Source organism: Propithecus coquereli, unplaced genomic scaffold, assembly GCF_000956105.1.
Source record: "Propithecus coquereli isolate 6110/MARCELLA unplaced genomic scaffold, Pcoq_1.0 Scaffold101, whole genome shotgun sequence".
Taxonomy (NCBI): Eukaryota; Metazoa; Chordata; class Mammalia; order Primates; family Indriidae; genus Propithecus; species Propithecus coquereli.
The window spans coordinates 2,086,107-2,113,685 of NW_012133970.1; the positions used below are offsets into that span (position 1 = coordinate 2,086,107).

At 36.9% G+C, this 27,579-nt stretch overlaps 1 protein-coding gene across 1 annotated transcript in view; it reads right to left on the minus strand.

The window, feature by feature from the left end:
• The window catches only part of KIF4A (kinesin family member 4A), a 132,238-nt gene that overhangs the window by 30,257 nt on the left and 74,402 nt on the right, over positions 1–27,579 (minus strand). Inside the window, exons 9-18 of the mRNA XM_012642941.1 lie at positions 25,857–25,989; positions 24,078–24,136; positions 23,857–23,962; positions 19,256–19,312; positions 18,053–18,238; positions 11,328–11,431; positions 10,064–10,208; positions 9,198–9,308; positions 4,032–4,115; positions 3,466–3,579 (exon numbers count right to left, since the gene is read on the minus strand). Of these exons, the coding sequence (XP_012498395.1) occupies positions 3,466–3,579; positions 4,032–4,115; positions 9,198–9,308; positions 10,064–10,208; positions 11,328–11,431; positions 18,053–18,238; positions 19,256–19,312; positions 23,857–23,962; positions 24,078–24,136; positions 25,857–25,989 (1,099 nt within the window). The remainder of the gene's footprint in view (positions 1–3,465; positions 3,580–4,031; positions 4,116–9,197; positions 9,309–10,063; positions 10,209–11,327; positions 11,432–18,052; positions 18,239–19,255; positions 19,313–23,856; positions 23,963–24,077; positions 24,137–25,856; positions 25,990–27,579) is intronic.

Sequence of the window (27,579 nt, forward strand, 5' to 3'; positions counted from 1 at the left end):
TATAAAAATAAATTGTATTTCTATATATCAGCGATGAACAACTGGATAAACGACTTTATAGTTTCTTATAAAGTTAAGCATATACTTACCATATGACCCAGCAATCCTACTCCTAGATATTTACCCAGGTGAAATAATTACTGTTTACACAGAAACCTGTATGTGAAGTTTTCAATAGCAGCTTTATTCATAACTGCCAAAAACTGGAACAAAAAATCCAATATATCCTTCCACAGGTGAATGAATAAACAAACTATGATACATCCATACAATGGAATACTACTCAACAGAAAAAAAGATGGCACAAATTACTGACATGCACAACATGAATGAATCTCAAATGCATATGACAAGTGAAAGAAGTCATGCTGTCGGTTTCTATTTATATGACACTTATGGAAAGGGAAAACAATAATGATAGAATATAGCTCAGTGTTTGCCAAGGACCAGTGATATGGGAGGAGTTTGATTACAAAGGGGTATAGGGGAATTTTTTTGGGATAAATGAACTATTCTGTATCTTGATTGTTGTGGTGGTTACACAACTGTACATGTTGTCAAAACTCACAGAACTGTACAATAAAAGGGTAAATTTTACTATCTGTCAGTTACGTCTTAATAAAATAAATTGGGGAGAAAATCAATTTCATTTGCCACACCAACAGACTAAAAACAAATAAACCAACTAACCATAAGATCATCTAAATAGAAAAAAAAAGTTTCTGAAAACACCCAACCTCGAGTCATAATAAAAACTTCACCAAACTAGGAATAAATAGGAACTTCTTCAACCTGATAAAGGACATATACAAAAAATCCATAGCAAATATCATACTTTACAGGGAAAAACTGAATGCTTTCTCTCCAGGACTGAGAACAAAGCAAGGATGTAGTTTCTCACCTATTCTATTCAGTATTGTACTGGAGATTCTAGCAAGTGCCATAAGGCAAGACAGAAGTTTAAAAAAAAAAAAAGCACAGAGTGGAAAAGAAGACATAAAATTGTCCCTATTTGCAGATGGCATGATCATCTATATAGAAAATACTAAGGACTCTACAAAAAAGCTATGAGAACCAACAAGTGTGTACAAACAATTGGAAATGGAAATAAAAAATACCATTTCCAATATCACAAAAATATAAAATACTTAGGGATATGTTTGACAAAAGATGTGCAACACTTATACACTAAAAACTAAAACACTACTGAGAGAAATTAAAAACCTAAATAAATGGAGAGATGTACTGCATTCATAGATCTAAAGACTCAATATTCTTAAGATGTTAATACTCCTCAAATTGATCTATAAATTCTATGCAATCCTAATTAAACTCCCAGCAAAGTTTTTTGTAGATATTGACGAGCTGATTCTAAAATTTATATGGAAATATAAAAAGACCTAGTTTTCCCAAAACAATTTTGAAAAAGAACAACTTTGGAGGACTTATATTGCCTGATTTCAGGACTTCTTATAAAGCAACTATATTAAAGACATTTTGGCATTGGCATTGGCATAAAAATAGACATGTAGATCAATGAACTAGAATCTAGAAATAGATCTACGGTCATTTGATTTTGATAAAGGTGTCAAGTCAAAATGAATCATAGACCTAAATGTAAAGCTTGAAAATATACAACTTTTAGAAGAAAACTTAGGAGGAAATCTTAGTGACCATGGGTTTGGCAAAAATTTCTTAAACAGGACACAAAAACCATGAGCTATAAAAGAAAAAATTTTAATAAATTGGATGGCATCAAAATAATAAAGCTTTGTTCTTCAAAAGACATCATTATAAAATGAAAAAGCAAGCCACAGCCCAGGAGAAAATATTTGTAAAACAGAACTCTTCTGTTGGATATATCTAAAATATATAAAGAATTCTAATAAGAAAAAATCCAAACAACCCAATTAAAAGATAGGTAGAATGAACACTATTCTAGTGATGGATACCCTAAAAGTCCTGACTTAAGCATTATACAAGGTATCCATGTAACAAAAACATTTGTACCCCCATAATACATATTTTTTTGAGACAGAGTTTTGCTCTGTCACCCTGACTAGACTGCAGTGGTGTCCTCATAGCTCACTGCAACCTCCAACTCCTGGGCTCAAGGGATCCTCCTGCCTCAGCCTCCCAAGTAGCTGGGACTACAGGCCTGCATCACCACGCGCAGCTAATTTTTCTGTTTTTAGTAGAGATGGGGTCTTGCTCTTGCTCAGGCTGGTCTAGAACTCCTGGCCTCAAGCAATCCTCCTGCCTTGGATTACCAGAGTGCTAGGATTACAGGCATAAGCCACTGTGCCCAGCCCTTAATATTTTGAAAAAAAGAGAAAGTATTAACAAGAAAAAAAATACACAAAAAAGATGCAGAAAACATTTCAACAGATACTTCACAAAAGAGAACATACATACGGCAAATGAGCACATGAAAAGATGCTCAACATCACTAGTCATTAGGGAAATGGAATTAAAACCACAATGATGTATCACTAACCATCCACACAGAGTAGCTAAAATTTAAAAGATTGATTATATTAAGTACTGGCAAGAATATACAGCAACTAGAACCCTCATACATCGTTAGCAGGAATGTAAAATAGTACAACCACTTTGGAAAATAGTTTGGCAGTTGCTTGAAAGTTAAAACGCATACCTACCATACGAGAAAACCGTCTATTCCTTGCTATCTACCCAAAAGAAATAAAAAGCATATATCCACAAAAAGATTTGTATATAAATGTTCAGTATCATATTTGTAGTAGCCCCAAACTACAAACAACCCAAATGCCCATCAATAGGTGAGTGTATAAACAAATTATGGTATAGCCACGCAATGAATGCGATGCCATTCAGCAATAAAAAGAAATTATGATATATGCAACCATATGGATGAATCTCACAATAATTGTGAATAAAAGCCAGAAAAATTACACTGTATGATTCCATTTTTATAAAATTCTAGAAAATGAAAACAGATATATATAGTGACAGAAAGAAGATTAATGGTTGCCTGGAACCTCTCAATGGTTCAACCATTGCCAAGAATGGGGAGTAGAGGGGTAGGCCAATGAGGGGAGGGAGGGATTACAAAGGGATACAAAGAAAGTTTTGGCGATGATAGATATTGTCAGTATCTTGGTTGTGGTGATGATTTCATGGGCCCATACATGTGTCTAAATTCATTAGCCTGTATACTTTAAATATGTATAATTTATTATATGTCAATTATAACTCAATAAAGCTGTTAAAAAAAAGTAACTGAACCTCAACAGGGGCAAAGCTAGAAAGGATTCTATACTCTTGATCAACAACAGTTCACAGACATTCATATCTTTAGGAAATAAGGCTTTCAGGTAGAACTTTAGATTTTGTAGTGTTTACTTCTAAACCAAAAAAAGCCATTTCCCACTTTTTCCTATTCCCAGTGTAAACAAGAGACATGGCAGTTCAAGCTGTCCATACCCTCACTCGAGCTGCAGTGCCTTCCATTCCACGGCTCTGAGTCTCTTTCCGCTTATCTGCCACCTCCCGTTGTTTCTGAAGAGCATCCTTGAGACGCTTGTTGGCAGCTGCTGCCTAAATAAAAGTGGCACATAGTAAATTCTTTTTTTTAGAGACAGGGTCTCACTATGTCACATAGCTGGAGTGCAGTGGCATAATCATAGCTCACTGTAACCTCGAACTCCTGGGTTCAAGTGATCCTCTCGCCTTGGCCTCCCAAGTAGTTAGTTAGGTTAAGATTACAGGTACATGCTACCATATCCAACTAATTTTTTAAAAATTTTTTGTAGAGATGGGGTTTCACTATGCTGCCCAGGCTGGTCTTGAAATCCTGGACTCAAGTGATCCTCCTGCCTTGGCCTCCCAAACTTCTTCAATTACAGGCATGAGCTATTGCACCCAGCCTGCCGGTCAAGATTAGCATCCCTGGTTTCTTAGGACACTTGCTCAGTTAAGGGATATTACTTTGCCAGCATCTGAGCCTGAAGATGAGGATACATTTGACCCAGCAGATTGAATTTTCTTACCTCCTCAGTTTTACGTCTGAGCACATTGGATTGTTTCTGGAAGTTTCTTTCAAGTTTGAGCAGCTCATATTGTCTCTTACGGTCCTGACAAGAAAAAAGTCAGATCTTAATTGCTGCTCAGCTAGCTAAAATAAAACCGTATACTGCAATGAAGGAGTCTTTCAAAACATCTTTGATATGTAAGGCTAAATACAATACAGTGAGCTGCCTTCATCTTCTCCTATCACAGTCAAGAACTGGTAGCTCTAGAAACCACGTTTGTATGTAGAGGGGTGGTGGTTTTCCCCTTTGGATTATTTCTGTGGTCAAATTCTTGAAGTTTCAGTCACAAGTCAATTACTAGAAATAATGTCATAGAATGTGAGACCTGGGTGGAACCTTAAAGATCATCTAATGAACAGTCCCTTCCACATAGTTATTGATAGAGCTGAGACTCAGGTTGCCTGAGAAATAGACCAGTATTTTCCCTCCACAACCCTACCAGTGCATCCCGTCATAAAGCCAGGGTCTTTCCATCCCAAAGGTTATTCTCCTAAAAGCAACTTCGTCCCTTAAAATTAGCTGGCAAAAAGGAGAAAGCCTATCATATAGTCAACCACTTACAAAATTAAGGTAGCCTGCAGCTAAAGAAGAGGTTTTTCTTTTTTCTGAGACAGAGTCTTGCTCTGTCACCCGGGCTAGAGTGAGTGCCGTGGCATCAGCCTAGCTCACAGCAACCTCAAACTCCTGGGCTCATGCGATTCTCCTGCCTCAGCCTCCTGAGTAGCAGGGACTACAGGCGTGCGCCACCATGCCTGGCTAACTTTTTCTATTTTTAGTTGTCCGGCTAATTTCTTTCTATTTTTGGTAGAGATGGGGTCTCATTCTTGCTGAGGCTAGTCTCAAACTCCTGACCTCAAGCGATCCTCCTGCCTCGGCCTCCCAGAGTGCTAGAATTATAGGCGTGAGCCACCACGCCCAGCCAAGAAGAGGTTTTTCATTCCTAAACAAAACCAAGTCATTACTGAATATGTTCTCTCTGTCCAGAGATAAAAGATAAAGAACAAGAAATACTATGGGATATCATTTGTTTCAACTGAGCACACAATATTTAACTGCTTTGATTTCTTGGTCCCTTCCCTAGTCTATTAATCCATTAGGCTCCTTCTAGCTTCACTTGTTCCTTATCCAATCTGGAAGGCATGGTTACCCATTTTCATCATGTCTTTGCCAGCATAGTAGGACAATTAATTTCACTCAACCAGTATAATATTAGTGGGCCATCTAGCACACGATAGGCACTATGCTAGGTGTCTGGGAGACAAGGATGAACATGACATGGTTAATACTCTTACAGAGACTACTAGAGAATATAAACAACATGCAGTACAATTATAATAAAATATGATGTGCCTTGATATGAGACATCAAGGGAATTAAAGAAACACAGCTAAGAGACTGAGCTACTCCAGTGAAAAGAGAAAACCCAACACTCTCCTCACCACCAAACTTCTTGAAAGAAAGGTTTATGTTTAGTGCTTCCACTGGTCATTGTTGTTTACTCTATAATCCCCTTTAAATAATTCCTGCTATTGTCCTGGAATCTCCTATTTATTAAATTCAGTGGTCTTTTTATAGTCTCTATCTTCTTTGCCTTCTCTCTCAGCATCATTAGCACTACTGATAACCTTCCCACACCATCCTAATTCTTTTCTACCATATAAACTTCATTGTCATCTTTTCATTTTCTTATACATGAAATAAAGAGATTCTCTTCTTAGCCTTCTTTTTCTATATATTTTCCCAACGTTTCAATTTTCACTTCTAGGCAGACAACTCTGTAATTGTTAAGTCCAGCCCATTCCCTCCCTTGAAATCTAAACCAACATCATCCAATATTTGTAGGTCTCTCCATCCCAAAGGTTATCCTCCTAAAAGCAACTCTATCTCTTCAAACTGGCTGTTTCCTTTGACTTTCCAGTCTCTCAAACCCTGAAGTACTTTTTGATGCTCTACATTCCTTTACATTTTTTTGAAAGGCAGGTTTTGCATTAAATATCATTAAAATCATTCAATAAACATTAATTGAGTGCCACTATATGCCAGTCACTGTTCTAGCCATTGGGAATACATAAGTGAACAAAGATCCTTGTCAATGTGGAATATATATTCCTGTACAATGTAAAGTTATCATCACTTCATAGATGTGTCATCTTTCTTCTTTTGTTTTTAACAGTTTTATTGAAATATAATTCACACACCATACAATTTACCCATTTAAAGTACATGATTCAGTGGTTTTTGGTATATTCACAGAGTTGATATGACCATTATCGCATTCAATTTAAAACATTTTTATTATTACAAAAAGAAATCTCACACCCTTTAGCTATCACCCGACCCCCAAAGCCCTAGGCAACCACTAATCTATTTTTTGTCTCCATAGATTTGTCTACTCCGGACATTTCATATAAATGTAATCCTATAATATGTGGTATTTTGTGACTGGCTTTTTCACTTAGCATAATCTTTTCAAGGTTCATCAATGTTGTATGTAGCATGTATCAGTGCTTCATTCCTTTCTATGGCTGAATAAAATTCCATTGCATGAATACACTACATTTTATTTATCTATTGATGAATGATCAGTTGATGGATGTTTGGGTTTTTCCACTTTTTGGCTATTATGAATACTGTTCTATAAACATCTGAGTATAAGTTTTTGCATGACATGTTTTCTTATCTTCCTGAGTAGATAGAACTAAGAGTGGGATTGCTGGATTTATCCCCTTGAAGAACTGCCCAACTGCTAAAGCAGCTGTACCATTTACACATCCCACCAGCAACATATGAGGTTGCAATTTCTCCACATTCTTGTCAACACTTATTATTATCTGTCTTTTTGATTATAGCCATCCAGTGGGTATGAAATATCTCATTGTGGTTTTGATTTACATTTCCCTGATGGCAAATGACACTGAGCACCTTTTCATGTGCTTATTGCTTTGCCCATTTGAAAACTGGGTTATCTTTTTATTTTTAATTTGTAAAAGTTCTTTATATATTCTGGATATAAGCCTCTTATCAGTTGTGATTTGTAAATATTTTCTCTGAATCTATGCATTGGCTATTCACTTTCTTGATAGTATTGTTTCTGATAAATAGGTATTCTTTCTTATTTAAATGTTTGATAGAACTCACCAGTGAAGTCATCTGTACCTGGGCTTTTCTTTGTGGGAAGTTTCTAAATGTACTAATTTAACCTCTTATTACCAGTCTACAAAGATTTTCTCTTTCTTCTTGAGTCAGTTTTGGTAATTTTTGTCTTTCCAGGTATTTGTCTATTTCATCTAGGCGATCTAATTTGTTGGCATAAAGTTGTTCATAGTCCCTTATAATCCTATTCTTCTGCAAGACTGGTAGTGATAGTCCCTTCTTTTATTCCTAACTTTAGTAATTTGGATTTTCTCTCTTTTTTCTTGTTAAGGTTACCTAAAAGTTTGTCAGTATTTGTTGATTGTTTCAAAGGACCTCTTTTTACCTCTTCTCTAATTCATTAATTTCCACCCCAATGTTTTTACTATTTTCTTCCACCTACTAGCTTTGGGTTTAATTTGCTCTTCTTTTTTTCAGTGTTTTAAAGCAGAAGGCTAGGTTATTGATTTGAGATCTTTCCTCTTCTTTTTTATTAATTGAGATGTAGTCTCACTATGTTGCCTACACTCGTCTTGAACTCCTAGGCTCAAGTGATCCTCCTACGTCAGCCTCTTGAGTAGCAGGGACTATAGGTGCCTTTCTTCATTTTTAATATAGGCATTTACAACTATAAAATTTCCTCTAAACACTGCTGTAGCTGCATTCTGTAAGTTTTGGTATGTTGTGTCTTTGTTTTTATTCATCCCAAAGTATTATATTTTCTAATTTCCCCATGACTTCCTTTTGACTCATTATTTATTTAGGACTGTGTTGATTAACTCCTCATATTTGTGAATTTTCCAAATTTCTTTCTGTTATTGATCTCTAATTTCATTTTATTGTGGTTGGAGAGTAGATTTTGTATTGTTTCAATCCTTTTAAATTTAATAAGGCACGTTTTATGGCTTAGCCTAAAGAATGTTCCATGTGCACTTGGGAAGAATGTATATTCTGCTGTTGTTGGTTGGAGTATTCTATAGATATCTGTTAGGTCTAGTTTATAATCTAGCATAGTATATAAAGTATAGACCAATACTTCTTATGAATGTAGATGTGAAAATCCTAGGAATTGTATTCCTGAAGTTTGCAACATCCTTGCTGATCTTGTGCCTAGTTGTTCTTGTCATTATTGAAAGTGGGGTATTAAAGTCTCCAAATATTACTGTTGATTTGTCTACTTTTTCATTTCTCTCAGTGTTTGCTTCATATATTTTAGTGCTCTGTTGTTAGGTGTATTTTCAGGCCCTTATGATCTTTGTGGATAATACAATATCTTCTTGTGTTCTGGCCTCTAGTTTATCAATACTAAAGTTTGTTCTACATATTACTCCCAGATATATCTTTCTAAAGCATTATTTTGTTGATATCACTTTGTTTCTCAAAAACCTTAAAAGTCTTTATACTATTAACAAAATGAAGTTCAAACTTCTTGGATCTTTAATATTACAGTTTAACTTGTCTTTCTTAGTGAATCTTTTACTATACTCCATTCCAACTGGACCATTTGCCATTCCTTGAATATGTCTACAAAGTTGTCATCTCTGTCTTTGCTCCCACTGTTCCATCTATCTGGAATGTCCATACTTATCTCTATCAAAATCCTCCCTATTTATTATTCAGGACCTATTCAGCTATCATCTTTTCACTCCAACTGGAAGTGTGCTTTCCTTTCTCTTACTTTTGTATTTCATACTATTCAAAGTCCAGATCTTTTCATTCTTTGCATTTGAGAAATCCATGCTTATGTCTTATCTTCCCCTTTAGACAAGGCATTCTTCAAGGACAGAGCCCATATACTACTCATCTTTCTATTTCTCAAGGTACCTAATGGATAGTACCTTGCACATAGTAGACATTTAATACAAAGCCGTTAAATTCATGAATATGTCACATTTTTGGAGACACCAGGTGTTTGAAGAGAAGCATTAACATCGTTAGTCAGCTCAGAGAAGGATTTATTAGCTAGACTTTTGAGAAGTTTTAGTTACTTACTCTTTCTTTTAACTGCATTAATTCTTTGTCTTTTTGATGCTTCCACTGTCTAAACTTCTCAGCATCCTCTTTCATCTGACGCATTAACTGTACCCGCTGGTTTTTCATCATCTGTAAAAACAAAAACCAGTATAAGTATTAGTCACCTGCACTTTATTCTAGGCTGATGTGCAGATGCATAAACTTACCATTAAGAAGAGAGAAAAACCAGAGTTAGGCTGAGAAGGCCACCAACGGATTTTCTGATTAGGCTTGTAATACCTCTTGCTATGTTTATACAGGGTTTCTAAGTATAAACTACACAAACGAACACTCTGAAGAAATAAAAGAAGTACCTATAAGCTAAATCCAGCCCTAAATTCACTGTATATATGTGGAATTTCAAGGAACTATCTACTAAGCCTCAAGGACTAATCCACCTAGCGACTATTGTATTCTAAAGGTTTCAGTACAAACCTGTAACCTGTAACCACCACTTTGTAGATTTTATAAATTGTACATTCAATAACTGAGCATTTTCTCTAAGTGTCTGTCATCTTGCTACTACTTTATGAAATTATGCCACATGATCATAATCGTGATCAGGATATTAATATCACCACTAAATATGGAGATGCCTTTGTCTTTTGGTTTCAGAGAATCTAACATTAAACTCTGAATGTCAAAGCAAGGTTTCATTATTCAGATTCTAGGTAACTAACAGCACAATGTTCTGCAAAACAGACATATGTGGAGACTCACACACTTGAAATAATTGCCCTGCCTGCTACTTTCTCATCTGAAAACACCTCTGTAGTATAATTCTAAATGGAACACCTATGTTTGTAAATTCCAATGGGGTAAATGCAAGGATGAGAGTTTATTACCCGTATCTCCTGGTTCAGTTTGGAGACTGTATACTCCGTGGATTCCTTCAGTTTCAGAAGTTTGGACTGTTCATTCAGTTTCTTCTTCAGATCAGCTATTTGGCCCTCCAGCTCCTGGAGACGTTTGCGGCGGCGCTCACTCAACCTAAACACAGATGCTGTAGGAGTGAAGACTACCAGCGGCAAAGCCTGACTTCAAAAGACGTAATACTAGACTCCCAGATTCACAACCCTGATATACATAAAATAGGTGACTAGTCACGTAGCCATCTTAAAAAAGGAATACCATCCAAACAACCCAAACTGCCTCAATAATGGGAGCTTCATAAAAAGAGTAAAACAAATTTTTTTAAGTATGCAACAATGGAATTGCCTCAATATACACCCCTTAATGTGTCCAAAGGATGGTTCTTTGAAGACATTTCACTTCGCTTTAGCTGTAAGGAATAATTCTGATGATCATAACACAATTTTGAGATATAAAGTAGACATCCAGAATAACTTTTAGGAACATGAGCTTTAGACTCAACAGAGAGATAAAACAGAGTCACTGAGTAAAAAGAAGGTAGAATAGCCAATAAGGGAGAGGTCTGAGGGAGAGTAGGATGTTCTGGTTATCTGTCTTGCCTGGTATTATTCTTAACTGATAAGGGATGGCTAGATTGATTCTGAAATCACTAGCCTGGACACTAATTCTATCCACAAGCTAATTTACCATCAGTGCAGGGACAAGGAAACAGCTGCTATCTAGTAGATATGATAATCTTTCAAAAGCCAGCTCAAATGCTAACTTTTTACAAAGCTTTCTTTCATCATACCAGCCTGAATTGATATTTCTTGCCTCTGAACTCTTAACATAATTATTGTCTAAGAAATTTATTTGGCTACTAATCATTTGCTGTATTGTAGCATTCTTTTACTATCATCCTGAGATTTTTTTTTCTGAAATAGAGTCTCACTCTGTCACTCCGACTGGAGTGCAGTGGTGCAATCACTGCAACCTCCAACCCTTGGGCTCAAGTGATCCTTCTGTCTCAGCCTGTAGAGTAGCTAGGACTATAGGTGTGCACCACCACACCTGGCTAAATGAGATGTTATTTAAAATCTCAATTACTTAACTTTCCTTGTGTTTAGGTCTCCTTTCCACAACTAGGTTTAAACCCTTTTGGGGCAGTAAATGAGTCTTCTACTCCTCCTCTATTCCCTCCAAAGCTCCTCACACATAGTAGGGACTTGAAATAACATTTATTGACTTTATTCTTACTTAGCTTGGTTGGCATCCTTCTTTGCTGTCTGAAGTTCAAGAACCAATTCTTCCTTTTCCTTTTGCAGATTGATGACGTCTAGTTCTAGATTTTTAATGTTATCCTAGAAAGGTTATAGGTCAGAGAGAAAGAAGGCATTACTTGGCACAGGAAGAAAATCATTTCAGCATTCCATATCTCAAAGAACTATGCATTACATTTTATTACTTCAGTTGCACACTAAAATCATTTGTTCTTAATTTGATGGAGATTGAAGTTACATAGTAGAAAAAGTTTGGAATCCAAAAGCCTGCATTTGAATCTTGACTGCAACACTTACTATCTACTTGTCTTAAGGAAAGACACTTCATCTCTTTTGGTCTTAGTTTCTATGCAGAAAAGAGTTAATACAGCAGGCTTGAGAAAGCTGTCCTTTAAAAGGTTAACTTGTAAGGATGGCCCTTGGCTCATGTCTGGCAACTCAGATTTTGGAAGGGTTCGCACCATTCCCTAACTGATGAGTGGCTTACAATGCCTAAACTGTATAAACAATATGATTTATCCTGAATTCCTATCTTCTTTCTGGAGTCTAGAATTTTGGTATGTAGAAGGCAGAGAATAACTACAGGACTGGCCAGGCGTGGCAGCTCACGCCTGTAATCCTAGCACTCTGGGAGGCCGAGGCGGGCGGATTGTTTGAGCTCAGTAGTTCGAAACTAGCCTGAGCAAGAGTGAGACCCCGTCTCTACTAAAAATAGAAAGAAATTAATTGGACAACTAAAAATATATAGAAAAAAATTAGCCGGGCATGGTGGTGCATGCCTGTAGTCCCAGCTCCTCGGGAGGCTGAGGCAGAAGGATCACTTGAGCCCAGGAGTTTGAGGTTGCTGTGAGCTAGGCTGATGCCATGGCACTCACTCTAGTCTGGGCAAAAGAGTGAGACTCTGTCTCAAAAAAAAAAAAAATAACTACAGGACTGACCCCTGTGACAGCCCTAGACTCCTAGGCTCAGGGGAGCTTCTCTCGTGGACAATATTTCACGCAGGCTGTAACAATCCATTACTGGAGGAATGAAGTGCTTCCTGTGACTCTACTGGGAGAAAATTCTTGGAAGCTTGTACCTGGTTTCCTCCAGACTTTGCTCAAGTGCTTTTCTCTTTGCTGATTTTTCCTTGTATCCTTTCGCCATAATAAAACAACTGCAAGTACAACTATATGCTGAGTCCTGTGAGTCTTCCTAGTGAATCATCGGACCTAGGGGTAGTTTTAGGGACTCCTAAAAGTTTCCCCATCTATGTAAATAATTAACAATAACCCCAACTTTACAGGGTCACTGGGAAGATCAAATAAGATAAAAAGGCAAAGATATTTTGTAAACTATAAAAAGTTACACAAATATTCTCATATTCAGAACTTTCAAACTTATCTACTCAAGCAACTGCAACTCTGCATACATTTAGGAAACTGAATGAGTGGTTGGCATCCAAGAAGATTATATGGAGGTCCTAGACCAGTAATGGACTGACACAGAGAAGCAGAGGCAGGTTAGGTGGGCTATATCAGAGAAGCTTTCTAAATAGGCTAGAGCTGTTTTCTAAGCAATGAACTGAGCTACTTCAGTATAACCAACGAAAATCAATCTCATTGCTTTATAGTTATCCTGCATATTTAAAATGGTCAATAACATGTGAGTGTGTGTGTGTGTGTGTGTGTGTGTGTGTGTGTGTGTGTGTATTCTTTTTCTTTCTTTTAAGAGACAGGGTCTTGCACTGTTGCCCAGGCTGCAGTGCAATGGCACGATCATAGCTCACTGTAACCTTGAACTCCTAGGCTCAAGGAATCCTCTTGCCTCAGCCTTGTGAGTAGCTAGGACTACAGGTGCATGTCACCACACCCAGCTAACTTTAAAAATTTTTTTTGTATAAACAGGGGTTTTGTGATATTGCCCAGGCTGGTTGTGAACTCCTGGCCTCAAGTGATCCTCTTGTCTCGACCTCCCAAAGTACTAGGAATACAGGCGTGAGCCACTGCACTTGGCCTTACATATTCTTTATATCTATTTTTACTTATAGAGGTAACATGAATATATTCTTGTAAAAAATAATCTAGATAATACATATAAAGGTCAGGTCCCCTTGACTGCCTCACCTCTGTCAAAATTCCATTCCCCTCTCCAGAAGTAGCCACTGTTATCAGCTTGGTGCAGATTGTCCAGACATTTTTCTAGACATATACATATTTTATGCATCACATATCTAGACATTTATATATATAGTCATACATCATTTAATGATGGGTTCTGTGAAATGCATTGTTAGGTAATTCCATCATTGTGCGAACATCATAGACATACTTACACAAACCTAGATGGTACAGCCTACTACACACCTAGGCTATATGGTATAGCCTGTTACCCTAGGCTATAAACCTATACAGCATGGAACTGTATTGAATACTGTAGGCAATTGTAACACAATGGTATTTGTGTATCTAGACATATCTAAACATAGAAAAGGTACAATAAAAATACAATAAAAGGTACAATAAAAATAATCTTATGGGACCACCATTGTATATGCAGTCCATCATTGACTGAAATCTTGTCATTTGGTGCATGATTGTATATTAAATATATGTATTATATATATAATGTACATTATATATAAATGTCTAGAATACATAATAAATGATATATAGTATATATATGTGTATACCAATTTAAATGTGTATTAAACAGAAATAGAATTATACTCTATGTATATATTATTCTGTAACTTGCCTTTTTTTTTTTTTACTTAACTGGCCTTGGAGATTTCTTTATATCAGTGCCTATAAATCTGCCTCATTCTTTTTTTTTTTTGCCATAATGAAATATTCTCGTACATGCCTTCTATGCACATGTGCAAGGTTTTACAAGGGCAGAGAGAAGTGGAATTACAGGGTCATGAGGGTACACATTTTCAATCTTAACAGATACTGCCAAATTGTCATCCAAAGTGGCTATTCCAATTTCCACTCTTGTCAACTATGTATGAGAGTACTTGTTTTCCTGCACTCTTGTCAACATTTGATCTTACTACACTTCAAAATTGTCACCAATCTGATGGGTTAAAAATTGTATCTTTTCATTATATCTGTAATTGTCTCACCAACTCCACAGAGGGAATTAATCAAATTTGAGTCCTGGTTTACTACAACTCATGGTAATCTTCATTAATTATAACCTATGCAATTTTTCTGTGGCAATTCTTCACAGTGATAGGAAAAATACTATTTAGAATTAAAAACTGCCTTTATTTCTTAAAAGGGAGAGGTAGAGATTTACATGTGATTAAAGGTAATGTTTACATTAAAAATTTATTTCTTCTCAAATTTTAGGTTTAGGAACTCAAGCATATTTGATTCCAAGAGAAAAAGGACTAGTTACCTTACTATAGCTCTAGCTCTAGCTCATTACTAGCACCTTCTTATGGGGTAAGAAATACAATGGCAAGAGTATCCCCATGTTTCTAGGCAAGAGTACAAAAGAGGAATAATTTCTCAGCCTTACCACTAATCCTTTGTTTATCCTGGAAAAGCCAAAATACATTTGACCTGAAAAAGGCTGCACTGTATGTCCTGTTAATGTGGACAGCAGAGCTACATATTTAACTTGCTGCCTCCTGAAATCCCATTAAAATGGATGTATAAATCAGTAAGAATGAAGACAGGAGAGCAGTTGAGAGATACCGACAGACTTTTTCAAGAGGAAAACAGCTGGATAAGTGGTAACTGACTTCCAAAGTGGAAAAAGCTAAAATAGAACTCCTACAGGATGAATGCCAAGAAGAAGCAAGCCCATTTGTACCACAGAACCACTGAGGGGAGAAGCAGCTTCCTTTCTGGAGAGGCTGAACCTGACAGATTGGACTTACAGACATCAGACACAGCTAAAGGCAAGGATGACAGGGACTGAATAAAAGTCTGCATATGACTAGAGAGACTCCAACTCCCTTATTTTCTCTGGGTTACCTGAATGATGGCACACCATCACTCTGCCCACATAACTCCAGGCAGTAGAATAAAAGATTTCTTTATTGGAAACTGACTAGTCCAAGAGAAACCCATGCATACAGAACTTCTTGGGCTTTTAGTGCCTCACTCTTAAACATGAATAGACAGCCAAGGATTACTAGAAATTTGAGGAAAGCATCTTACATGAAAGAGAGACCAAAACAAACGTATTAGACAAAGGAAATTTGGAGGATACAGAGGCAAGGAAGGGAGAAGAAAAAAACCTTGACAAAATTTAATTCTTATCCTTAGAGATGGGGGCAGTGCATTCACAGAAAAAAAGAATAGAAGGCTATAAAAATAAAGGAACAATTACAGGATCAAAAAGAGATCTTGAAAATTAATAGGCAGATAAAATAATTCACCAGGAATAGAAGGAAATCTCCCACAGAATGGAAGAAAAAGATAAAGAAATAGAAATTAGAAAGAAGATAAGGCCAAGCGTGGTGGCTCATGCCTGTAATACTAGCACTCTGGGAGGCCGAGGCGGAAGGGAGGATCGCTTTAGCTCAGGAGTTAGAGACCAGCCTGAGCAAGAACGAGACCCCATGTCTACCAAAATAGAAGAAATTAGCTGGGCATGGTGGGGGCATGCCTGTAGTCCCAGCTACTTGGGAGGCTGAGGCAGGAGGATTGTTTGAGCCCAGGAGTTGGAAGTTGCAGTGAGCTGTGATGACACCACAGCACTCTAGCCAGGACAACAGAGTAAGACTCTGTCTCAAAAAAAAAAAGAAGATAAGAAAAGCAGAAAATCTAAGAGATAAATTTCTAGATTGGAGGACCTACCAAGCACCAAGCACAATAAGTGAGAAAAGATCCATACCAAGGCACATCATTGAGAAATTAAATAACACTTGAGGACAAAGAAATGATCCTGACGGTTTCCAGAGGAAAAAGAAAATATAGGTCAAATACAAAGAATCAAGAATCATAATGGACTTCTCAACAGCAACCAATAGAAGACAATGGAGCAAGGCCTTCGAAATTGTGAAGAAAAACGATTTCCATAGAATTCTAAGCCCAGACGAACTAACAAGTGTAAGGATGAAAATAAAAGCTATTTCCAGACACGCAAAGGTTTCAAACATTTTCCTTTCATATATGCATTCTCAGAAAGCTATTGGAGTTGTACTCTACACATGCAAAAGGGTATACCAAAGAGGAGGAAGACGTGAAATCTGTTTCAACACAGAGATAAGAAGTGAAGCAAATTCTCAGGATGACTGATGGCTGGGCAGGAGGCCCAGAGAAAGCAAACTAGGACAGAAGATTCTAGGAGGGTTGTTTTCAAGAAAAAAATGGATCGATAAATCATCTGGTGTGTTTGAACATAATAAGAGGAGTTTTTATAGTTTGTCAAGAAGTTTGGTGATAAAATTGATATGTACATAGAATACTAAATGAATTTAAAAATGAGATTATTAATTCTAAAAAATAAAAAAAGCTGTACAAGATAGGAAATGTAATCATATTATACTATGTGGCTCAATTTTAAAACATATTTACATAATCAGAAGAATTTAAACACTAAATATTCATTTAATCAAAAAGTGTTCTATAACCATTTTGAAAGATGGAGATAAGGCAGTGTGCATAGGTAAGAGAGCTATATTCTCATCTTCCACAGTGGGAAGTCAATAGATACTGTCTAAAAATTTTAAATTAACATAGTTATATTGCCAATTCTCATCTAGAAATATGAAGGTAAATGTCAGAAGAAATAGCTTAAAGAACTTAAAGTACCATATTAGCCTAAGGAATAGGTGAAAAGGTGGTAGGGCAGGACTGCTTTTATTTTTCTGCGTATTGTAGTATATGACTTTAAAAATTATATACATGTATTTGTGTGATATAAATAAAAATTAAGTTTTAAAAAAATTAAACAAGACTATGATAACAAGAAGGGAAAAAACTTCTATTGGCAACTCAGTTATTATTTTGGAAGCAACTTCTACCCTAGAGGAAAAAACATGGTGAAAATCAAATATGAGAAATACTTTTCTAGTTTTTACTCTGAAAATGTAGGGCACCTGGTGGCAAAAAAGCATGAGTACTCTAGCTATTTCTCAATACAAACATAGTACTTTGGGGTGGTAGAATATTGCTAGACGGGAAAGCAATCCACCCTTCCTTCTACCATCCTTCCTAGCATCACTATGTCTATGATCACAGACAAACACTGAGAAACACTGGGCTACAGGGGAAAATAAGGTCTGGAGAAAGGGCCACTTCTTGTGGGTAACCTAAAAGCCAAAGACTTGCCTTAAATAAAGACCTGATTATTAATTAGCAAGGGCGACTTAGAACCACCATTAGAAAAAAGTTTAGCCATTTGGCAAGTCATGTGATATACACTAGTCTTACCCAGACCATCTATTAAAAGATGTGCCTTTTTCAGAATCCAAGCATAGTTATTAGAACACAATTTTTCTACAAGCGGGGACCAAGTTTATTATAACATTAATAAACTAATAAATACCTGTGGCATAAGGTAAGGCATTAGATTAAATGCAATAAAATTACAAGTTCCCTATCCCGAATGTATCCTTTTTTAAACCAACAATGCAACTCCAGTTGTACTATGCATATTTTGTTGTCTTTTCATCATCAAAAATGGTGTGCTTGTTTTCTTCCCATCTAGTTAAAGAGAGATGGTAGGCAAGAAGAAATACTGCCCTAGAAAATAGTTCACCTCGTACTGGAACTGAATGGGCTGTAGTTGGCTGTCATTCTGAGTCATCTTCCTAGCTAGGGCCTCTTTCAATGCAAGGGCTTTATTCAACTCAATCAGCTCCTTAGACATTTGAGCTTGACGGAGAGCATGCTGAGTGGTGAAGGCATCAGAAGACCTCCTGGTCTCTGGACTGGTTTCCACTTGCTGGAAAAAATAAGAATAATGATTTGTAAGAGAAATAAGCAAATGGAGTTCCTTAGGCACTATTTCATTAAGTCTCGTAGCCACTTCTCCATTAGCAATATCTGTTCAGTCACAACTGGGGCTTCTCATACAACATTTGCTTTAAATATCTGAAATAAATTGAGTTAGCTTATTTCCCTGCTCTCATAAGCACCTTATTTCTTATATACTTTAACAGACAATTTTAGAACAAACTAAGTTTCTTGCTCTTTCCTTTACTGATCTGGCCAACATTTCTTACTTTGACCTCATTCCAAGGGGTCCTTAGAAGAGAGAAGGTCCTGGAAACAGCACTTTAGGAATGGTGGAAATGAAGAAAACGCTTCATTTATTCTTACACAGCTGACCGCTAATGCCTCATCTAGTATCTTCCTTCTTTCAGAATATGAAAACTACCAACATATGTTCATTTCAGGGGGGAAACGCTGTCTAAACCAAACCATCGTGGAGCCTTTCATTTTGACTTTATCATTTTGACTTTATAACCTAAACATCTATTAATAATATGTTTTATCTATCCTTGCGATCTGAACACTCAAAATATTTTCCTTGATTCTTTTAGCCCTCGATCATCCCAGCTACATAAAAGTATGCTGAGAAAAAACTCTCTTCCATTTTTCCTCTAATGCTTTTTTGACTTTGCCATAATTTCCTAACTTCTTTTCTTCATTTTAACTTGTTGGACAGTTGATGCAGAATACTAGCATCTAACAAGAAATCGGTAAGCTAGATTGCAAATATGGAACATTACACCCCTGAGAAGTCCCGCCACCCATTACCAGTTACACTATTAGACATAGAGCCTATTCAAGTTAGGGGTTTTATGAAGCTGAGATTTACACTAAAGATTTTTAGATTTCCAGGGCATTCCATGGAGGACAGTAACAATCACAGGTTCTCTTCTTCAGTTGAGCGATAAATTATAGGAAATGGCACAGTTAGAGCTCCCAGTTCTACACAAAGGGGCCAATTACTTACAGTTTCTGGTTCCACTGCAGTATCAATGGCTGCAGCCATGCAAGCAACAGTTTCATCCTGCAGTAACAAATGTTTTGGTTTAGGGAAAGATTCTGAAGTAAAGCTTACTAGTGGATTTTATCTTGGTTATTTATTTTTTTTTCAAGTGTATACAGAGATCATTTAAGGTGTCGGACCCATTTTGTAGTCAAAGAAATCCCAACAGCCACATGTTTCCATTTCCCACCTCCTCAAGAGTCTTTCTTTTTCATAAAGGGCAATTGTGTAGCTTTTGTAAAAATAAGGTCTTATGGCAACTGACATATTTCTTACACTCCTCCTGCTCTGCCAGAGATCACTGGGCCAGAATGAAACATTTGGCCATTCTAACAGGCCAAAGTTTAACCCATTTTACGGACACTACTCTTTCTTTTTATGCTTCTACCACTAAGTTTACCACTACTAATGTACAAGTCTAGCTAGTTCTTATGGGCATGCCATTCTAAGAACAAACATATCAAATAATGACAATGCATCAGAAAAGTGAATAGAATCAGGCCTATTTTTGATTTTTAAGTCAGTCAAGTTGGCAAGATCTTCCTCTACAAGGAAATAAATGCCTTAGGTGGATACCCCAGAAAAATTGTGCTCATGAAGTCAGAAAAATGTACTGTAGTCTCTGTCTCTCATGTAGGTAAGAACTGATCATATGCAGCTACTCCAGGTAGTGGTTACTAGGAGGGAAAGGGTAAATACTAATTCCCTCCCAGAGAACAGCAAATTCTTTTTGGGGGGCATTGGAACAACAACCATCTAGAAGGGAAACCTAAAACTACTAATTAGGACTAATTTGTTTACAGACTATCATATGAGCAAGCTCTGTTCTCACCACTGGAATTTAGGCTTTATTTGGCATTGTAATATATGGATTACCACTTCGGTTTAGGTGATTCTGCAAAGCCCTGGGAAGAAAGGATTATTTCCAGGCAGTCACGTGATTAAGGAGGTCATAGGTGAAAGAGCTATTAGCTCAATAGCAAAGAAAGATTTAGGGTTGGCACATGGAGTCTCTATACCAGTCCTGTGAAACATTATATAGCTTTTGGAACTTGAATCTTAGTACCTTTAAGGCAAGGAGTGAAGAGGCCCTCAGTAAGTGCTCTTTGTAAAGCATCTTCTTTATTCTGCCAAGAAACTTCCAATCAATCAGTGAGGTTCAAAGAAAACTCAAAGGAAGTTTCAGTATACCCACATCCTTTCCCATGGTGATTTACAGTACTGATGATTCTCCAAGTGCAGGACATAACTAAATCCTTCTTTAAAAACAGCACATCAATCTATTATAGGTTAATGGTTACCTTTTCCTCTCTCCCATGTTTCAATTTTCAGTATAAGGACTAGTTATGGGCCTATCCTAGATTATCAGGGTCTATTACCTTGTCTTTTGGAGACTTTTTCTAGTACCTTCCAGAGGGTCAGGATCAAAGTAGATAGGTTAATCCTTGAAGAAGATATGCTGATATTGTGAGTTCACTTTTGGCTTTTGGCCCAGTGAAATTTCACAATGCTAAGGTTTAAGCTTAGGGCTATGGTAACATGATCTGTATGAAAATGGCAGGATTCTGCCTTCATCATCCTACATGTAAATATATAACAGTGGGATTTATTTCAATCTCACAACCCTCTTTCCCCCGATTCTAAGGCTACAACTGAGAACCTCTTATAGGTAAAAGACATGATTTGATAAAGTTGATGGTCAGGGGAACAAGGAAAAGGTACATTGCACTACATTAACCAGCAATACCCTTCAGGATGAAGTTTGTGCTTGTAGGCTGTAGGTAATATCATCACTGGGCATGCAAAATGCTTTTTATGAAATTGTTCTTAGAGGAGGGGATATAAACAAAAAAATTATTTGGTTTTGTGGGAACTGAAAGGACTGAATGAATTTCCTCACAGGTAATTGCAACAAGGAGGTTAGCTTGAATTATATTTTAAAGGAAGAAATGGTACAGTTTAGCACTTAAAGCCCCAGGAGGAATATCCAGGAACAATGGTTCCCTGCATAATGGAAAAAGGGGGTATTCGTCCATCACTTAAAATAAAAATAGTTTTAATCCCGAATGAAGGGCACAAGCACTTACTTTTGAAACATTTTGCTTTCACTGCAGTGAGTCTTAAGAAAAGCCACAGGATACATTGTTGTATATTTCAAAAAAATATGTAGCTGGGAGGGTCTCCAAACAATAGATGTGAAAAACTCTGATTCAAGAGTCCACCAGGAGCCCTGGATAAAAAGGTTTACTCTGCCTAACTATGACAGTGGATGGAAGCCAGGAACTTTATCAGCTTGTGGCAATCTTTAGCACCCTCCTACTGCGTGTGCCAAGTGCATTTTAGTGGCAGACATAGCGATTCTACAGAGTTCCTCTGAGCCAGCCACCACTAGCAACTTCCTCTACAGGCACACCAGGCACCAGTCATATTGCCAGATCCTCACTGAGGATGCTTTATCTTATTTTATTAATTTCGTTCCATGGTTTCCTTCATCTTTCCCACATGACTCAAAGCCCCAGAAATAAGGTGGTATGAAATCCTCTAAGATTGGTACGATGGCCATGAACAATGGTGGGTACCCAGGGTCACTATTTTCTGAGATTGTTTTGGCTCCAGTAGGCTGCTACAGCCTAGATTATCTTAATTCTGAAACAGCTTACACAAGGTTTTCACATATCAGATGTTTCAGCTATATCTGAGTGGAATTATAAATGGTGAAATTTAACCTCATGATAGCCATACTCTAGCACGTACTTTATACTTCAGCCATATTGAAGTTCTTACCATTTGCTAAACTTTCACACCTCTTTGCTTCTGCATACACCTTTTCCTCTATATATAGACTACCCATTCCGTTTTGTCTGCATGGCAAACTCCTGTTCATTTTTAGGACTCAGTTTCTTCTATAATGCCTTCCTGAACTTTCTTGACTAATAATCACTGCTTCCTTTGTGCTCCCATTGCACTCTGCTTATATTGCTAATGTAAAAGAATTAAAACAGACATGAGAAAGGGTTCTGAGTTTTCCTTGCCTTCAACCCTTACCCGTTTTTCCTTTCCCTCTCTTTCTTGACACCCCTCCCACCTATGAACCTTGACCAACTGACAAACTACAAGACTTGCAAGAACAACTCTCAGAAAATAATGACAGTTATTAGGATAGGATTGCACCAATATGTTCCTGAGGAAGAGGTATAAAAACTGGAACAATCTCCAACTAAAAGTTTCACAGCAAAAACTGTTACCTGAGCCAAACCACAAGGACACACATTCCTTTCTCCTCACCCTACTAAACTCTAATCCTGCTTCAACTTGGGAAGTTACCTGGAGTTCAGGTGTTCCCTGAGTGCATCAGCTGAATAACGCATTTAACCCCCATTTGAGTCACTTAAATTATTTCCTTTTGACAGTAATACAGCACTTAGCAAGGTCACACAGCTAGTAAGTGGCAGAATTGGCTTCAAACCAGGGTCTGTCTGCCTCTACAGCCCAGGTTCTCAATTACTGTGCCCTGTTAGTTAGATAAATGAACTGTCATCTTGGACTGCTCATCACAGTTTTATACAGCATCACTTATTCTAGAACACTGCCTAATAGTCTTTTAGGAGTTTACTCATTTAATTTCTTAGAGCTAGCTATCATAACCCTTCCCCACCAACAATATTGTAAGGCACTTTTTTTCAGTTACTCTTTAAGAATAAATCTATGTGTGGATGATTTTGTGACACACGATTGACAACTCCAGAAACCATTGGGGAAGTCCAGGGTTGGGAGATTCATGGTTCTAATAAAATTAAAACCTCTACCCAAGAGCTAGGAGTTAGCACCAGGTATTTATATACATATCAGTGCTGCAGAATAACAAACAAGAGAGTATAGATGGAACAAAACCAACCATAACCTCTTAACAGTATGTTATAGTATGATTTCAATGTAAAAAAAAAAAGCATATATGCCTAAGGACTAAGAGAAGAAAAACCAAAAAATAAAAATGGATTTTTAGGGGTAGTGGGATTGTGAGAATTTTTCTTCTGGGAAAAACAATAAATACCCCTATCCCCAAAACACACCCAGAACTACTTTAATAGTTCTAAAAATAAATAAAAATAGGAACTTATGGTAGAATGATCATTCAAACTTACTTATTATTGGTTATAAAAGTGAGCTATGGTATTCCCTTGTTGCTCTAAGCTATCTGTCAGAACTCAGCTTATTTAAAATTGGGGTGTGGTACAAGGCCTCTTATTAAGTTAGCCTACACTGAGAGAACAGCAAATCAATGACTGCTGCTCTTGCTACCTAGGCAATTTTGGGCTGCTATGTTGTTGCTTTTAGTATTTGATTAGAATACTGAAATACTAATGTGCCATTACATATGTAACTTATAAGTGTTTTGATTTGGCAAACTTAATATTCAGATCATATCCAACGATCCATGACCTCTGTCCTCAAGCAGCTCATAATCCATTGTTTCAGCAAAAGGCACAGAGTTAGAAAGGCTTATATGCATCAAGAGAAACAAATGAAAGTGATATGCCTATTGATACTGCCCCTACTTGGCTTACCGATAACTGGGTTATCAATTGCTGTAGGCTACAAATTATCTCTACATTTTCTTTTAATTCTTGGTCTTCCAAAGTCTCGACTAGCTTTTGAAGATCCAGTTTGCAGCTGAAAATTCAAGCAAAAAGAACTCAAGGGTTAATCATACTGCAAAGGCCAGAGGATCCATGATTATATACTAAGGTGGTATAGGTCATTAACAAATATCTGGTAGGCAACTTACGCTGCATGCTGTCTGAGCTCTTCTAGCTTGGCACTCATTTTTTCATTCGCTTGCTCTGTCTGCAACAAAGACACGGGAGATCATCAGTGGCAGTGCCTCCCAGCCTCACCTAATTATGCTCTTTCTCCTACTCCTATGGATTAAAACCTAGGTAGAGAGGCTGCCTTTGCTGTAATAGAGGATTTAGCGAGCTTTGGTTATTTAGTGAGAAATGTGTTTTTTAACAGAGTCATGGAAATTAGCCCTTCAGTCAACATGAGCTACTAAAAATAGCATCCAAGCAGCTGGGTTTTATGCTTGCCACGAAGCTCAGACTATGAGGTAGAGTGTGAAGCCTTAATTCCATAGAGAACTTTGCAACTAGGGGAAAAAGCAGTACTTCCTGGCATGCTACTCCCTGCTGTTTGCAAAAAAATCACTTACTTTAAACTGCCTCCTACACTACACTGTTCCCTAGCCCCAGCATAAGGGCATTTAAAACATAAAAGAGCCTCACACTAAATTTGAGCTGAGATTTTTTTTTTTAAAGTTACACTATCTGATATGGTAGGCTAGTTTTAGCAAAAGACAGCAAGAAAAAGGGTAAGGCACAAGAATGATGGTAGAGAAAGAGGAAATGGCAGAAGGCAGCTACATTTTGGGGAGAGTGACTGATATTTTCAGTTTTATTTCAATCACAGTATCTGTAACATGCTGGATGTTATAACAGATTTAGGAAGAATAGTTTGTATAGGACAAAAATGTGCTTGTTATGAAGTTATGACAGGATATCAAACAATAAGCCTATCAGGTAGCCATTGTAACAACCTTATAAAGGTCAGATGGGTATGTGGCTAGAATAACAAGTACTGTCTGTTATGGCAGCTATACTCACATACATGTGAAAACACGGCTTCTAGAGTTACTTTAAAGGCATAAAATATAACACTGGAGACAGAAAACTGTACATAAAAATCCCCTAGATCCCATTTTCACCCTTCTGCTAGTAATGAACAGTATAATGGACATAGGAATTAGCCCACTTTAAAGAAATCTTTAAGCAGCTTATCTTTCCTTGACTAGAGAGCGCATGGATGCATGAAGGTAAGTTACAGAAGTTCAATTACATTTTGGTAAAAACTCATTTTCGTTTCTGGCAATGGTTGTGCTATCAAAGATTGAGTTGTATTTAGACTAGTAAAAAACCTTAATGACAGAGCCAGCATGCACTGATCCAGGAGGTTACTATCAAACAGACAGGTAGTAGGAGTAAGAATTGGTGTAATCAGTTACATAGTGATCCACTATTTGGAAATTAACCACATGGAAAATGAATTAAGATTAATTTCCCAGCTGTTGTGTCTCACCATGGCAGCTGTCATATCCCATGGATGGGATATGAAATGTGACATTAGGGGAAGGGAGATAGAGAAGAACTAAAATCTTAGTGAGGGAACAGTTACTTGGTATTATGGATAAAGATTAGGTAGGACTTAAGGTGACAGAGGGACTTGGTTCTTTCCTTTCTGGTATTTTAGAACAAATCTATTTTAAAATGGGATTCATGTAGAATCTTTGTGGTGGATACATAGATGTTCATGGTACAATTCTTTTAACTTTTCTGTATGTTTCATTACAAGCCCATGTATTTACCCTAGAAGGGTTCCCAAGAGGGTATGGTAATATAAATACATTTCTTCCCACATAACTTGTCTGTCATAATGAGAAACATGTTAAATATTTTGGAAACATAAGGTAGTAAACGTCTAGATTGCTAGTAGTTTAGTCTTGGGGCCTCACCAAAATGATCCTCTCCAACATCTGGGCTGTCTGACCAGCTGCCTCGCTCAGACCACGACTTAATTTTTCATTCTCCTCTACCAGAGACTGATTCTTCTCCATCAGGGATTGCAGATTTTCTGATGGCTCCACACTAAAACAAAATAAGTAACATATTAGAAAAATACCTGATTGATAACACCTATATCAAAGGTGGGTAAAAATATATCCCATAGGCCTTTTGAGTGGGGGATTGGGTTAAAGTCACCCCCCAAAAGTCTGGGAAAACTGTGTCCAACACAATCTATCCTCCCAGTTAGGTAGCATATTGGATGAACAAGAAACACACGCTTTCAGTATTTTAATGGTTTCAAGGAGGTAAAAATTCAGAGCCAGATATGATTGTAACAGGATGAATAACCTCTACCTTGGCTCTTGGTTTAAGATCTTTCTATTTGTGTCCTGTAGGTAAGAAGTGAAGGCAAATTGTAGCTAAAATACATGTTCTCTCCCTTTTCTTCCCACCCTCGATCCTTCATCAAAAATCAGGGTAATAGGGAAGGAAGAAGAATGGAGGAGGTAGAAGAGATACTGCTCAGGGTCAAAATGTAAGCTATTAGCACAAGTTGATTATCCATTTACTGTAACGTTTAGGGAAATAGCATTTAAGAAGTCAGAAAGTTGAAATGATGACCAGTGGCCACTAAGAGCACATTTCACAATTCTTTATAAATAAGTGCTTCCTTCTAAATGCTTGCTTTGCTTAAAACTGATGACCCGCAGCCTCCTGTTCATTTGCCTACAAATTTTAAATTACTTAGATTGGATGCTGGCAACAATGGTATCTGTTTCACATAGGAGTGGAAGGGAGGGACAGAAATAGCTTGAAGGAATGCATACATACAGGTAAGAACTTTTGGAACTTATACATATCACTTGATATCAGTTCAAGACTAGTAAAGCAGACCAATAAGAAGCATAGTTTTTTTTTAATCCACTGGGATGAAATGTTCAAAAGACTGGAAAATAGGACTGGTAAAAAAAGATCAGAAGAAATATGAAGATTTGATCTAAAGAAGACTGAAGGGAAAAATGAATAGTTGTGAAGCCTATGACAAAGAGAAAAAAAGGACAGGGAACAGCTGTTCTCAATCTCAATAAAGACTAGAAAAGGATTTCAGGAATAGAGTAGATGCCCTCTCACCCAGCTTAAGACCCCTATCAATTCTCATAGAAAATTTTAGACTGCTCTTTATCAAAAAGTTAATAGCAAGGCCACACAATAAGGCCTCATATTACACTGTTGAGAATTTGCTAAGACTCTTATGAAGGAATGTTCCATTAAAACATGGATTATAAAAATAAACTATTAGTAAATTTAAATGTTATTTTAGATTCCTGTTTCCTTATTTCCTTATTCTTATTAAACTGAAAACTTCCATGCATCATTCATGTAAGTTGACAAACTTCAAAGTAATTATATTTTCAACTCAATAGTTTTTTTTTCCCTAAAAAATTTTCAGAGTTTATCTAGATGGGAAAGTCAACCGTTGATTTTTCCAAGGAAAATTTAGCACTTAGGGTAGCCTCTTCAGTACAATTTGAGTCTAATGATTGAATATTTAAATACTACTACGATTAATAATAATAATAGATGGACACACTAATAACTTTGACTCAAACTGTACAAAAGTAATTCATGTAACCAAAACATTTGTACCCCCAGAATATTCTGAAATAAAAC